The 16435-nt window shown below is 40.9% G+C and overlaps 2 protein-coding genes across 3 annotated transcripts; one reads left to right on the top strand and one right to left on the bottom strand.

Moving 5' to 3' along the window:
• Window positions 1-9624: 9624 nt before the first annotated feature.
• LOC103998432 (zinc finger protein CONSTANS-LIKE 3) lies at window positions 9625-11087 on the top strand. The gene is made up of 2 exons (XM_009419906.3): window positions 9625-10442; window positions 10538-11087. Exons 1-2 carry the CDS (start codon window positions 9690-9692, stop codon window positions 10871-10873), a joined length of 1089 nt encoding a protein of 362 aa, XP_009418181.2. The 5' UTR covers window positions 9625-9689; the 3' UTR covers window positions 10874-11087.
• Window positions 11088-11342: 255 nt separating this feature from the next.
• Window positions 11343-14235, bottom strand: LOC135649958 (probable receptor-like serine/threonine-protein kinase At5g57670). 2 transcript variants are annotated; one of them, XM_065168966.1, is made up of 11 exons: window positions 13968-14235; window positions 13781-13890; window positions 13603-13700; window positions 13393-13520; window positions 12891-13313; window positions 12541-12795; window positions 12302-12459; window positions 12140-12219; window positions 11933-12068; window positions 11707-11851; window positions 11343-11616 (listed from the first exon to the last, which is right to left on the bottom strand). In XM_065168966.1, the coding sequence occupies exons 1-11, from the start codon at window positions 14110-14112 to the stop codon at window positions 11597-11599; spliced, it is 1698 nt and encodes a 565-aa protein (XP_065025038.1). In that variant the 5' UTR covers window positions 14113-14235; the 3' UTR covers window positions 11343-11596. The 2 variants fall into 2 exon arrangements, with proteins under 2 accessions (XP_065025038.1, XP_065025037.1); XM_065168965.1 differs by having other exon boundaries at window positions 11702-11851; window positions 13968-14226.
• Window positions 14236-16435: the final 2200 nt, after the last annotated feature.

Here is a 16435-nt window from a genome sequence, read left to right on the forward strand (position 1 = left end):
TTTTAGAATGGTTCGGTTGTCGTGACCTACATCCACTTTGTCGATTCCTCTTCCGTCGAGGACACCGGCATCCACTATCGATCTTCCTTTATAGGCGAAGATCAACCTCCTTCTTACAGCTCTTTCTCCTTTTATCGATTTTAGGAGATAACCCTTATACCCCCACCCACTCCTCTCTCAAACTATTCTAACACTTAGAACTTTGAGAGGAGTTTCACACAAGATTACAGCATAGTTTCTTTCCTTTTTACTCTCAATACTTGTGTATGTTAAGCAAGGATGAGAGGGGTATTTATAGGCTTTAAGTTGATTCAAACTTGGAGCCTAAAAACATCTTATCCCGGGTTTCCTAGGTCCAGGCGGTACCACCGCTTGTGTTGGGCGGTACTACCGCTAGTGTCAGTATGACACTGACACTGCACTGGGCGATACCACCGCTTGGGAGGCTGTGCTGGGTAGTACCACCACCCAAACTGACGGTACCAACGCCTGTAGCCTCTCGGAGGCTGTGTCTGAGTGGTATCACTGCCCAGATCGGTGGTACCACCGCTTGACATAGTCTCCAAGACTGTGCCATGACGGTGTCACCTCTTGGGGTACTGTTTGGACCTTTTCATTGGGCCCAACATAGTTCTTACATGGGCCCAACTGGCCCCTAATTGGGTTCGCCCAAATCCAATCCCAATTACATGCTAACTACGAAATCTAATGCATACTTAAGCTAAACAAGTCCCTAGGTCTTGGTTTCTTCCAGTGAGCTTCCGGCGATCTTCTGGTGAACTTCCGATGATCTTCTTGGCAAGTTCCGATGAGCTTCTTCCGGCAAGCTCCTGGACTTCTCGACTAGTTCCTACAAAACTTTCGACGAACGTATGGTCTTCCAACAAACTCTCGAACTCTTAATGAAATCGCGTCCTTGACTCTGGGACTTCATTTTGCTTCATGCCTTGCTATCATATTTAATCCTACACATATGAAACACACTTCAGTCTAGACAATTATTACTAAGCTTGAATCATATTGTCCGGTATGTCATTGGTCCATCAACGCTTCGTCCGATTCTTCAACGCATCATCCTCTCTTGCAGCCTATTGCCCAATCGGCCAGTTGACTCCGCAACTCCAATATACTTGGTGCAATATCTGCTCTTCTTGGCTCGATGCCCAATCCATAGCCCGAAGCCTTTTGTCGATACATCAACCGATCCTCCGGCCCGACGTCCAATCTTCTGACATATTTTCCTCCAGTCCAACATGATTCTTCCTGTTTTAATTGTCTCATCCTGATCGAAGTATCCTAAGTCATTCAAAACGTAGATCAAATCATAAATACTATCAATTGGTTTCATCATCAAAATATGAGATTCAACATAGTGTCCCCACACGAGTAGCTATGAGACCAGCTAAATCCATCATATGGATGGGTTTATAACACATCATTCTATCTGGTTATATCGATGTCCCTCTCAAGTAACCTATGACTGAGATTATTTATGATTTATGTTTAAAGGTGAATCAGTCTCATTAAAATGATCTTATCACAATCTGATTCTCATTGCATAGATCCATGGACATCACAATATATTCAAGCAATAGGCAATATAAAGTGATAAAATATCAAATAATAATAATAAGTAAAAAGACTACGTGTCAAATCACACGTGTCATCACTCATGTGATTGGCTTGCAAGGCACCTCTGACTAGCATTTCTTTCTACCATCATAAATAACACACCTATCATATTATCATGATATTCTTAAGAGTATAATACTAACATTCATTAGTACTATATTATACTACAAATCATCTTTATAATTTGTCCATCGAAAAAAAAATAGGCATCAATTAGTGACTCATAATTACCTTTTTTTTTAACCATACAATTCAATATAGTTTATGATATGGTTTTATATTAAGCTTGAGCTTCTGTACTATACTTTAAGACACAATGTTCATACAATTATCACTATCAATAACAAGAGAATAAACGTTATCTTGAGACTTACAATATATCTTGCAAATATTATTTTATAATCATTTTTCATTAGAATCATTTTTTGAAGTATCAAGTACTCTATAGAATACTAAGCATTCGCTTTCTTCTAATGTAATTTCTTTAGAAGCCTCCTCGAGGTATTCATCATATATTAGACTTTTAATTGTTAGGATTGGAGCGACAATAAGAGGGGGGGAGGGCGAATTAGTACAGCGAATTAAAACTTGTAAGTTTGAAAATGATTTCGTAAATGCGTAGAGATTTCGATTCGACAAAGAATGACTTAGTAAAAGTAGCTCGAGTAAAGTAAGGAGATGAAAACCAAAAGTTTGATACTATGTAAATAACGGTTTCAGAAAGGTAAACACTCACACATTCAAGGAACACATCAATTTAAAGTGGTTTGGTCAAATGACCTACATCCACAAGCGAAGACTTCTTCGATGAGGCTCCCAACTTCCACTAGCAAATCACTTTGAAGGGGAAGAATAAATACCTCTCTTACAACCTTTTACAAGTGGTTCACACTCTTACATATTTTCAAAGAGAAAGAGGGAGGTGAACACTTAAGCTATATTAAAAACAAGACTTGCTAAAGACTTTGCTAAGGCTTTATCTCACTCTCTAACTTCTCAAAGGTTGTTTTCTCTGCTGAGAATTGAGGGGTATTTATAGGCCCCAAGAGGATTCAAATTTGGGCTCCAAATTTGAATTGCCTTTGGGTTTCTCGGTGTTGGCGGTGCCACCGCCTATCAATGTCTGATACTAGCGGTGTCACCACTAGAACTCTCAGGTTTTGGGCAGTGCCACCACTCGACCTTATGGGTCACTGGTTGGGCTCCTAATTTGGCTCAAACCAGTCTATATTAGGGCCCAATTGGCCCCTAACTAGGTTATAGGATTAACCCTTAATCCTAACCCTAATTACATACAAACTACGAAATTAAGACATAGTGTCACGCCCCCCCCCCCCCCCCCCCCTCGAATTATTACATTCAGGAAGTATGACCCTGTCTAAAATCAATAATATTATAATTCATCATCAATTCATTCCAGGATCCAATCTAACAATTTGAGGATACTAAGAATTATTCAAAAATCAATATTCACAATTCATAAACATGTACGTTACATAAATCATAATCCACTTCACTCAGAGATTCACAAAATCCAAAGGCAACTCAACTAAACATCAACCACAACACAAATCCATAATCGTAGAAGTATATACAATCACAAAAAGATAATTATTTACCATGAGTTCTTATCCTTATACAACTTAAACTTATCATTCCATACACATGAGCGGTCCTTTAAACTTTTACAACACATAAGTATCAACAAATCCTTAACATTACATCAGAAGTAAAGTATACTATACAACAAAAACCTATCATCCAATAAAGATTAGCTCAAAAATATTCTAGCCTTTCACTGCTTTAACCCAATTCTAGCTTTTCAGTGCGTGACAAGCTACTCTGAAAAATTTATATAGCAACGGGGTAAGCATAAATAGCTCAGTAAGCGTCTAACATATCCATAGCGATAGGAGAAGTTCAAGCAGGCTTAGTATCAAGATACAAAAGTAGAAATACAAGTGTTCATTTGAAATCATCTCATTTGATATAAAATCACAAAGGTTTACCTCATTCAAAAACAAGCATTAGACATAACAATAGGAGAAAGGAAATTGGAGCATTTCATTGGCAAAAGAAGCATTTAAGCATGTATCAAATGGCACATGAAGCATTTAGGTGCATATCAAAGGCGTAAGAGTGTTTGGGGGCATAATAATGACAAACAAAACACTTCAATGTATAATAAGTGAACCGAATAATAAACACAAGCTTGTATGTCATTTTTGATGTAGCATGCATTCCATTTTTATCCAAAGCATAATATGAACTCATAAACAAAGCTTTGGATATCATATCAATAAACATAGAGGGCACTGTGGGACCACATACATAATGTGATTCATTCATTTCTGGATGACCACCAAGCATAAGTTTCCCACGTCTGGGAGTTCTATCCACCCACGTCTAAGTGAAGTCAATGGGGCCGGCAGAGCAATTGCGGGCTCTAAGCATAACTCCCTTTACCATTTCTGGCAAAGGTTCACAATATCCCACAAGACACCAGAGTATAAAAAGGGTAGTATGAACAATAACATTGGCATATATCAGAAGCACATGTGGAATAACGAAGATATGCATGTGCCTTTATCAAACAAAGTAATGTAAACAAAGCATTACATAATAAATTTCAGATATATAACAACTTTAAGATAAACAATACAAGAATTTCAAAGGACTAGTATAATGCTCAATTGAAGAAGAATTTAGCAGAAATCAAATTTCCAATAGGATGAAAATTGAATAGGCAAAACCCAACAAAGTTTTCAATTCTGATAGAATTTGAATGGTATATTTCCTGAATTGTTTGAGTGACCAAGCATGCTCCAAATTACTAAAAATAGATGTTATTGGAAAGTTGTATCAATCTATTTTCGGATGAACTCAGATTTATAATTTTTTGAGTTCTTAACAGGAAGTTACAACAAATAGAGTAAAGGAAGGTCAGAATTGATCATCCCTGTTTTGCAAACTTGATAGAATCAATTTAAACAGATGTTTCGGAAGGTAAACATACTTCAAAATTTCTAATTATATGTTAAAAAAAAGATATGCGAATATAGTTTCCAAAGAACTAAGTTTTGCATAATTCAGATTTTTCACTAGAAAGTTATGAGTAATTTAGTAATAGAAGGTCAGAATTGATCATCTCTGTTTTGCAGAATTGATAGGGTCAATTTAAACAGATGTTTTAGAAGGCAAACGTACTTCAAAATTATTAAATTATATATCAAAAGAAATGCGAATCTAGTTTCAAAAGAACCAAGTTTTGCATAATTCAGAATTTTCACTTGAGAGTTATGAGCAATTTAGTAACAGAAGGTCAGAAATTTCAATCCCTATTTTGTAGAACTTGTAGGGTTAATTGAAACAGAAGTCTTAGTGGGCATTTAAACTCCAAATCATTCAATCTCAGTGTCAAAATAAAGATATTTGAACCTACTTTCAAATGAATTAGGCTTTGCATAAATTAGAGTTTAGTGCTAAAAGTTAGATCCAAAACAATGTATAGAAGTCAGATTACCAAAAAATTTCAGATTCATGGCTTTGTATCAAAAGAAAAGAAAAGTTTGGTACTAAGCTAAAATCTTTTGAATTATGAAGTATTAAAAGGAAAACAGAGATTAGAAATTCTGTAGGAAGAGGTTAGAACACTTGCCTTAGATGAGTTTGATTCCCAAATATAGGGAGTTGATGCAAAACCTCAAACAAAGTTTCCACTTCTTCTTCTTCTTCTTCTTCTTCTTCTTCTTCTTCTTCTTCTCAAGCTAACATTGGCTGCAAAGTTTCTTTTTAATGGTGCTTTAAATTACTTAGGTTTGGCTCATGCTAAAATAGTGAGGTGGCAAGCATGCATGGGAGTTTAGGTGTCAACTTTAGAATAAATAGAAGTGACTCATCCTTGTTAATGACACATGTCCTCCATTTTATTTTATTTTATTTTATTTTTATTTACTCAATTCTGAATATTCTATAAATCATATCAAAATTTTATTATTTACTCTTAGGTCCTTAGCCATAAAATTTAATATAATATTATTTAATAAAAAAATTATTTAAATAATCCCCATATTTACAAACAAGCATTTACTAATTTTTTTTTTTTTAAAATGGGGGATGTTACACATAGTCCTAAGAAAGTTTTTAACCGGCAACATCGAGTTTCCTTCCGGCGAGCTTTTCGACGAACTTCCGGCAGACTTCTGATACACCCTCGGATTTCTTCCGGTGGAATCCCAACAAGCTCCTGATCTTGTGACGAGTTCAGCGAGTCTTTGGCAAGTAGCTGAACCTTCTCAGTGATCTCCGCAAACCTCCGACGATCTCTCCGGCGGACTTCCAAAATCTTCAGCAAGTCCCCGATTGCTTCTCGGTTGGTTCCGGTAGCACTTCGACGAATCTTCGAACTCTCGGCGAACTCTCGAACACCCATCAAACTTGACTCCGGTAGACTTGCTTTATGTCTTCAAGCTATTGTAGTTAATCCTGGACACTTAACTCAATAATATGGATTAGATCAATTAACCCATTAATTAATTTTATCATCGAGATTCAACATTAATATCCTTTCAATATCTTCAAGTTGTTTATTGGCATCTTCTTCTTGGTAAAGTTGATCGATACATCAGCTTTTCTATTTGGGTACTCATTCTATTCTACTTGTTTATGTTTAAAGCAAATAAGGTGATTAGTGTGACTAGATTGTCCTCAGTAGTGAGTAGAAGTTAGTTTAGATGTATTTTTCGTGATTTCGCTATGTTTTTATCTACTAGCATTACATCGAGTAAAATCAGCTTTAAAAGAGAAATATAAGGAAATATTAGAATACCTCTTTGCTATACTTTTAATATGTTTTACTTCAACTATCAGCACTAATTGATAAGAACCTTCATGGTAGTTGCATCTTACTTCATCTCAAATCATAATTCTTAGGTCACCTATATCGTGCAACAAGTTATTCTTTCATCTCTTGAATATTATTTAGACTATTAAGTTATAAAATTCTTCAGTGTAGTTAGTCAATGATAGTTTTGCTATCTAAAATTATTGAATTATGAAAAAAGAGTTTAAACATAATCAAATAGAATAAAGCACATCTTTTACACCTTGTCCCATAACCTCAAAGTTATATAGTAATTAATTTTACTTTTAGACCTTCGGGTATCTCATTATGTTCAAAGAATTTTTCAATAGTACTAAGCTAAATAAGGAACTCTTCAAGTTGAAGTCGACCATGGAACTCCGACGAGTCAATTTTAATATAATCATTTGCACAAAAAAAAAACCTCTCCATGGATGAGTCTCGTATAATTTTTTAGATACTAAAGGATTCATGTCTTCGAATCCATCGTTTGCATAATCATTTTTTCTTTTTTAAGAGAGAGGATAAGAAAAAAAATATAAGATATGGGAGAAAAAAAAAGAATCTTTTTTTTTTTTTCCGAGAGAAAGAGATAACTAAAAGCTAGTTACTTAAAATATAAAAGATTGATAAGGCCTTAAAAACAAAATGTTCCACTAATCTTCCTTAGTTCCACTTTTATAAATCTCTTGTACACTTATTCCCTCAACCACCTAATTAATAAGTCATAATTTACTAAAAGTTCAGTACAAATTATAATACATATTAAACTCATGATATATTATACTTTAGTAATTTTAAAATTTTCATAATTATCTTAAGATATACATTATTTTCTTAAAAATTGATAGATTAAGATTTAGAGTAACCCACCTCAAAATACTTATTAATCTTATATAATGCCTTCTCTCAAATTAGCTTACACAATAATATATTTGGGTTCGATTTCAAGTGTCGAACCTAAATCATGCTGTACTTGAGAGGGTATGTTAGTGCTGAATATATTTTAGTTCCTATCCTAATAACTTAATCTTTTAGGAGACATAACTGATGATATTAACCAGTGTGAACGTCTTTCGTTTTAGAAATCAGGACCAGCACAAGAGCCGAAAAATGGAGAATGAGACCACATAAAAGTCTTTCTTTTTAGAAATCAGGACCAGCACAAGAGCCGAAAAATGGAGAATGAGACCACATACCAACAATCATGTAATGTCTCAAGCCGGAAGATAAAGATGAGGAGATGAGATCACAGTCATCCCAACGCAGCATCAGATCAAATTGGTCCCGTTTCGGTGTTTACTGCATCCGATGTGATCGTGTCCAAACGCAAGTCTGACGCTCAACTCTTCGTGGAATCTTTCCAGCATCCCATCCATACCCCTCCTCCCTCAGCCACTCCGTAAAGCTTATCCTCAGCCCTATCCTACTCCTCCATCTTGCTCCTGTCGGCTTCCTCCCAACGTATCTTTCTCACTTGCATTATTAATACTCCCCGCTTTATAAAGTCGAGTTCCTTTGTCTATATTAAACAATTGTTTCTGACCAATCGTTTGTAAACAGGTGGTAGTAGAGTTTTGGTTCTAAACTTAATAATAATAACAGTCGATTAGAACATAGACTGCTTGCCTCCTTTAGGAAGGTTGCATGTTGCAGAGATGGGAGGCAGGTTGGGCCTCTTTTAATATCGTTTACAAGGATCTGTTAATACGAGTTACTTCTGCCGCCGGCTCTTGGGCAGTGTGATCGGCAGGACCACCGCGGGCCCACGAGGATATATCGGCCCCTTGGATGCTAATCAGAGGGTGATAAAGCGGTCTTGTGGTGTCGTCTGGTAGCAACGACAACGGAAAGGAAAATGAAAAAGACTACTTTGTAACGTCCAAAGAGCGAAAACGAAAACAAGAGTCCCCGAATGCCCCACCACCTTGCGGCCCCCTCGTAGCTGTCGCTGTTCGATCAATAAAAGCGCGGGGCCCACAACCTTCCCACCCCTCCGTCTCGAGCGCATCAACTGCTACCTCCGCTGCAACGTTTCAGCTATCACGCAGTCTCGTGCATCCACGTGTACACCAGGGAGTCGATTTCCCTCCTCGTTCGACGAGGGAACCCCTAATCTGTTTCCCACGTTGTTGTGGATCACCGTGGCGCCGAGGGTGACGGCAGCACAGTCGTCAGAGAGGGAGAGACGCTGCCAATTTTGCCCTCGACCAACCTCTCGCATCACGGGCGACCCTTTCCGCCCTTCACGAGCCACCGCACAGATTCCAACTCATCGATGGGTCAGTTTCTACCCTTTCGGATCGGCGAAGGAAGAAAAGCTCACATGTTTAAGAGAGACATTAAGGACATAACGCATGTTTACCATCTTTCACAATTACTCAACTTTGTCAAAAATAGATGGTCGAATAAATGTTCAACTATCGAATAAATGATTCATAAAAGATAGAATAAATGCCAGACAAATGTAGCATACTGAATCGAAGCTATAATCTACATGGTAAGTTAGGGACGCTTCGTAGCTGCACCACTACTCATGTTTTAGTGATAAAAATAAATCATAAAACTTGAGTCTCTGAACCCGAATCAGATCAGAATTAAATGATCTGGCTCGTCAATCCGAGATGGAAAGGTACAGCTTCCAGATGATACTTCTACTGTATAATAGATGGTCTCCTCTAGTAACAATAGACTAGGGGCTGCTTAACGCCCAACCTCCACTTGCGACCCTATTCGAAGTCCCGGTTACAACAACCTTAACGCCCGAGAGAGGAGCTGCTTTATAAAATATCTAACAGCGACCCAACGGACAAGGGGCTCCATGCGGGCCCCGCGATTGCTCGGGTTCTCGTTTGAAAGGTCTCTGTTATTTTACGTGGTGTGTGAGATGCCACGTGTCTCCAGTCCATCTCGAGTCGATCGTTCGTAAATGCCATTGCTACCCCTTCGACTACCTGCCTTCTGAATGGACAAAAAATTTGGTCCCGCATGGAACCAAGCCGTGAAGAAGCAGGTATTCCAGAGAGGCAAGTCGTCAACAGAGCGTGATAATTAGGTGGCAGACTGCTCTCACACCCAAGAAGATAGAGCCTACGCTCGACCCCCTCGTCGTCGCCTCTTAAAGCAAGAAATATAGGAAGTACACAGGGCAAAAGAGCCCAACAAAAGGAGAACCGAGAAAAAGTAAAAAGAGAAGATGGCACGCGAGGCTGGAGGAAAGGAAGGGTACTGGACGGGCCTGGCGGCGCGGAGGTGCGACTCGTGCAAGGTAGCGGCGGCGTTGCTGTACTGCCGGGCTGACGCGGCCTACCTGTGCGGGGGGTGCGACGCACGGGTGCACGAGGCAAACCGACTCCCTTCCGGCCACGAGCGCGTGTGGTTGTGTGCGGTGTGTGAGCAGGCGCCTGCCGTCGTCACCTGCAAGGCCGACGCCGCTGCCCTTTGCGAGTCCTGCGACGCCGACATCCATTCCGCCAACCCCCTCGCCCGCCGCCACGAGCGAGTCCCCATCGTCCCCTTCGTGGAGCCCCTCGCCGCTCACGTCAAGCCATCCTCGGCCGCCGCTGCGTTCCCGTTCGGCGCGGCAGTTTGCGCCGGCGACGGCAACAACGAGGAAGACGAGAACGACGCGGGGGCCGATGCCTCATGGATTCTCCCGAACCTTGGCCATGCTCACTCCAAGGGCTTGACGGGAGCGCCGGATCTTAAATCAGCGGACTACTTCTTCTCAGATGTGGATCCTTACCTCGATCTGGAGTACGCTACTTCGATGGACGCGCGATTCCACCAGATGGATAGTGTCGTACCCGTCAACGGCAAGGCCGCTGGCGTCGACGGCGGAGCCCCGCCGCTCCCTTCGTTTCTTCCTCCCGATGCTGGCGTCGAGATCGATTTCTCTCCATCCGAGCCCTCGTACAGCACCCACACCACCTTCTCCATGAGCCACAGCGTAACACCTCATGGAACCCTCTGATCTAGAAAAAGATTTCTTGCTAATTTATGACGTCTTGCCTGATTCTTCGTGACTGGGGTGGATCGGAGCAGGTGTCGTCGTCGGAGGCGGGAGTGGTGCCGGACGGGAGCGGCGCGACGACGGACGTGACGAATCCGCACGGCGGCGTCCCCGAGAAGGCGGCGGCCCAGATGGACAGGCAGGCAAGGGTGATGCGGTACCGGGAGAAGAGGAAGAGCCGGCGGTTCGAGAAGACGATCCGGTACGCCTCGCGGAAGGCGTACGCGGAGACGCGGCCGCGGATCAAGGGCCGCTTCGCCAAGCGGACGGACATCGAGGCGGAGGTCGACCGCATCTACTCCGCCGCCGCCGCAGCCGCTGCGGCTCTCATGGCGGACACCGGCTACGGCGTCGTCCCCTCCTTTTGAGGGCAACCTCTTCTTCTGCCTCTGAACTGTAACGTACTGATATCCTTAATGCTCTCTCTCTCTTCCTGATTGAGTCACTTCCCTTCCAGCTTCGATATTTTATATATATCTATGGTAAAAATAAGCTGTAAAATAGACGCTCTTATCTGGGCGCGAAAATTGAAGCATAATTTTGGAGGGAAGATGAGATTCTGGTTCCTCTTCCCTTTGGTCATTGAGATCTATTCGTTCGACTCCATTGGTGCCATGGAATAGAATATGAGAGTCTACAGAATATATACCAAGAATTATTTTTGCATGGACTGGGGGAATGGTGTTTGGAGGACCAGCTTAGCTTCCTACTGTTCTTGGTGCTCTTGGAAGCAACATAACATACTGTACAGGTCTCAAAATTAATGTCCAAAGATACCATTGTTTATGAAAAAAAAAAAAATTTCATCTTCAAAATCACAACATTTGAGAATCAGTCTAAAGCTCAAAACTATGCTCATCATAAAAGAGACGATCAGTACAACATTGGTCCAATAATAATTACATGACAATCTCTAAAACCTAAGAAAGAAACTCCAAGAAAAAGAAAACACAACACACAAAATTCCATCATAGTCCAAAACAGATGGCTAGTAGTCGAGGGAACAATCTGTAGCCAAATTGTAATCATCCATCTCATCAACCTGGCATTCAGGAATACTCCGTATCTGTGCTTCCACTGAATCACGGTCATTAGTTAGGAGACCCAACACCTGAACATTCAATTGGCAGCAAGTTTAAGTCAAAATGAATCATAAAACTTTTTGAGTCTGAAGCTTTTATCCCAGAATCACAAACCTTACTCATGGGTGGACGCCAAATCGATGATTGTCTCACACAGTATGAGGCGGTGACCACTAATCTTTGCATCTGATCCATGTCGTACTTACCTTCCAGCTTGGGATCAGCTAGCTCAGCTATTCTTCCAGACTGCATCAGTGGCTTGGCCTAATCAACATCTTGCTCTGTAAGTAATAATACTTCCTCGTACTTCAAGATCAGATTGGCAGAAGTTGTCAGGTCACTCACCCACACAAGCAGGCTCTGCTTTGAGGTGTCCGCCGGCCTCCTGCCAGTAACAATCTCCAACAGTAGAACACCAAATGAAAAGACATCGGTCTTCTCATCGACTATCCCATGCATGAAGTACTCCGGTGCCAGATACCTGCTCAGCATAAGGAATGCATGCATGAATTCTCGTATCCTATATATATGTGAAGGGGTTTATGGTTATACCCCAAGGTGCCCTCTATTGGGATGACAGAGTGATGAGTCAATTGTTTTGGAAGCCATTTTGCTAGTCCAAAATCTGAAATCTGCAATGATAAGAACCAAATGAAGGTTTCAGCAGAGATGCATTCTGCTAAAAACCATGATTAGACCGTCTTAAGCTCCCACCTGGGGTTCAAAGTCTGCGCCAAGAACAACATTGGAAGCCTTGATATCGCGGTGGATGATCCGGTGCCTGCAGCATTTGTGAAGGTAATGCAAGCCTCGGGCTATACCTATGGCGATCTTGTACCTCGCCGACCACTCCAAAACCCTGCCATGTTTACCTGACACATCCAGATCATATCCAGAACTGCATGGTGAGGATGGAGAAGAAGAAGGGAGCGAGGAAATGGGGAAAGCCTCACTGTGCAGAGCTGATGCCAAGCTTCCATTGCAAGACAAATCGAAGACCAGATGAAGCCCGTTCTCGATGCAACACCCGATCAAGTTGGCTGTGTTTGGGTGCCGAACATGCCCAAGAATGCCGAGCTCGACCAGGAACTCCTTCTCCTTCAGCTGGTCCCCTTCGCCTTTGGCCAACCTTTTTACTGCTACATTCTGGCCACTGCGAAGGCTTCCCTTGAACACCTCCGCGAATCCACCTCTCCCCACCAAGTTGTCTGATCTCCAAGATGAAGTACAGATAATGGAATGCATCAACAATGTCGATAAATGCTGCGTTCATCTTAAACCAGAAAATATTCATCTTCTTTACCCGGATGGAACTTGTTTGTAGCGCGCGAGATCTCCTCGTAGGAAAAGCACGTCCAGGAAGGCTTCACCTCCTCAGCGTAGGATGAACATGCATCACCCTCCATGCTTATCGAGTCCTCCGGCGAGGGAGGCAAAGGAAAGAACAGCCTCGCCACAGATAGCCGCCTCCAGTTGTTGGTGTGGCTACGTCGGCCGATGACACTGCTTGACGAACTCGAGCAGTCGTCTGCGGGGGTGCTCGCTGCCTCTGGCCCTTCCAGAACTCCTCTAGGTGATTCCTTCTCACAAATGCTTTCGCTCGAAGAGTGCCTTCTGTCTCTCTTGGAAGTTGATCCAAAGAACTTGCGCAGCGGGGAGAGAGCATTAACCATGTTGTTGTTGTTGTCTTTGTATGTCAATCTCGAGCTCGAGGAACTGTTGTTATCTGCAACGTTCCATAAAGTTGTAGTGATTTGCAAGAAGAAAAGGACTCATCGTTTCTCCGACAAATAGATTTCTCCCACCATCGTATGTTAAGGAGTCTACATCACCATCTTTTCTAGGCAGAGCTTGCACATCCACATCCACACCAACAATGGAGCAGCCTTCAGGAGCATTCTTGAGGCAATATCTCACTATTTCAAATGAGTTTCTACTCCACACAAGAGAAGAAGGCATTAGAATCATTCGATGCACTGAGAAAGGAGACGCTGCAGTTTAGGAGGATTCCTGACCTGCGGAGAACAAGAAGGTTGGCCTCAACCAGTGCCGCTTCGTCGGCAAGTCCTTCTCCAACGCTCGAACAAGTCCTGACCTTTGCCTCCAACGTCACCTGAGACAAGTGCAAGCATCCAGAACGCTTCACAGAATCCCTCTTAAAAGCCAATGCAAAAGCAATATGCATCAATCTACCCGCTTAGTTTGGCAGACTCCAGCGAACTCCCCAACAGCAGAGATCACAGATGCCTGAGCCTGTCGCAAACTACTTCTCTCCGACTTCAGCCTCTTCTCTGCTTTCCGAACTGCTACAAAAAAAGAGGAATTACAAACCAGTATAAATTTGGCCGATGGAACCCTTCATCAATTAAAACGAACGAACCAAGAACATGCAAAGCGATAACTGTGTCATTTGGTCGAGCGGCTACTGTGACTGCCCATGAGAGAAGCTGTGAGCTCGCTCGGGCATCAAGCGAGACTCCAACAAGTATCTTAGCAGCTGGTGCACTCTCATGAACCGATTCCATTGGAGGGCGCAGACTTCAACGAGGGCAGGATGCTGCTCTGGGGCTCGAGATTTGTAGAGCAGAGGGAGGAGTGCATGGATGATGACAGACTGTGGAGGCCACCACACAGCCATTTCATTTCCATCCCTGTTTTAGCCTACATTGCATGTAATGGGGGTTGGTAGGAGGAGGTTTGGGGTGGAAGCAAAGGTCTGCAAATTGATTCATCTTGCTGCTGAAGTTAAAGCGTGTGGCCCATGAAATCACTGATCGGCCTCTTTTAACTCTTCCTGAGCTTGTCCGCCTCAGAGGCTGCTTCATGCTCTTTATGTGTAACATATGACATGATAAAAGCTTTGCCAACAAGTGAGGCAATGTGAGACGACAAGTGTTTGGAAACAAAAACAATCATCATTGGTTGGCCAATGTCTACTTTTCATGTAAAAACTCTATGATTCGGTGACATGCAAGGAATGGTGGGTCTAGTGTGCCTATGATTGATTTTTTTTTTTTGTATGTGCCAACCTAACCTAATTTCATTAAGATTTTCATGTTGTATCAAGCAAGTTAGGGCTTTAGCAATATCTCACTCGTGTTAGGATTCAATTTGCTTAGATAATTGATTCACCAGCTTCTATCACTTCAAATGTTTAATATATTTTTTTAAAAAAATATATGTCAACATACAAAATGGATTCTAAATCTAAAGAAAATCTCTCCTTCTAAAAAACAAAGTCTCTATTCTATATAATCTACCTTAAGTTGCAGCCCAATTGGCTTTTTGGTTGTCTTCTCTAAAACAGTGAGAATTAAAAAAAATAAAAACAAAAATGACTTACTATATCAGCCAAGGAATTTGAGATCTCCCATAATGAGAGTTAATGCTTAGTGATACAATTTACAAGAATTATTAAATCAACCTCCAATTGAACTTTCAAGAATCCCTCTTATAGGGCTAATGTAAGACTATAGAAGCAAGCATCCTGGAACATACTTGAGGCCAGCAAGTGTCACGCCCCTCAAAATATCGATAATATTAAATTTCAAGAAAACAAATCAATCCAGGATCCAAACTAACATTTGAGGTCACTAAGAAAATATTTAGATCAAAATTTCACCTCTATAATCTATAAATTTATAAACCCTGTGCAGTTCATAAAATCTGAACCTAACTCACCAAAATAATAATCACAACATAAATTCACAAATTTATAAACCCTGTGCAGTTCATAAACATATAACACATCGCTTGATGATTTATAAAATCTGAACCCAACTCACCAAAATAATAACCACAACATAAATTCACAAGTGTGGGAGTCTGTATAATCATAAAACCAACGTTTACCATAAGTTCATATCGTTACACGAATTAAACTTAACATTCCGGAATCTTAAACATGAGAGGTCCTATTAAACTTATACAAAATCCACAAGTTTAGATTCATCATCCACATTTCATTAGATGCAGCGTTTGCTTATACAACAAAAACATATATACTAATAAAGATCCGCCCAAAATCTTTTAGCTTTCCACTGCCTCAGCCCAATCTTAACATTTAAGCAAGCGACAAGCTATCCTGAAAAATTTATACAACAACGGGGTGAGCATATAAAGCTCAGCAAGTGACTAACATATCCATGTCAAAAGAGGACAATTTCTAAAGAGATAAAGTTTCAAAATGCAAGGCAGATAAGAATTCATAGACGTAATATCAATAGGTGCAGAATCACAATTGTCATTTCAATCAAACATATTTGGTTCATAACATATGGGGCATAGAGTAATTGGAGCATATCAACAACGAATGAAACGTTTCAGAGCATATCAATAACAAATGAAACATTTCGGAGCTTATTAATGACGTATGAAATGTTCCAGAGCATATCAATGGCGTATGAAATGTTCTGGAGCATATCAATGGCATATGGAACATTTCGAAGCATATCAACAATTAATGAAACATTTCGGAGCTTATCAATGGCGTATGAAATGTTCCGGAGCATATCAACGGCATATGGAACATTTCGAAGCATATCAACAATGAATGAAACATTTCGGAGCTTATCAATGGCATATGAAATGTTCCGGAGCATATCAACAGCGTATGGAACATTTCAAAGCATATCAACGATGAATGAAACATTTCGGAGAATATAAATAACAAATGAAATGTTTCGGAGCTTATCAGTGGCATATGAAATGTTCCGGAGCATATCAACGGCGTATGGAACATTTCGGAGCATATCAATAACAAATACCAAACAGAAGCTCAAACGTCGTCTTTGACGTTACATTCATATCATTCTTATCTAAAGCATGTACAGAAACACATAACCAAAG

This window comes from Musa acuminata, chromosome BXJ3-9, assembly GCF_036884655.1.
Source record: "Musa acuminata AAA Group cultivar baxijiao chromosome BXJ3-9, Cavendish_Baxijiao_AAA, whole genome shotgun sequence".
In the NCBI taxonomy this organism is placed as follows: Eukaryota; Viridiplantae; Streptophyta; class Magnoliopsida; order Zingiberales; family Musaceae; genus Musa; species Musa acuminata.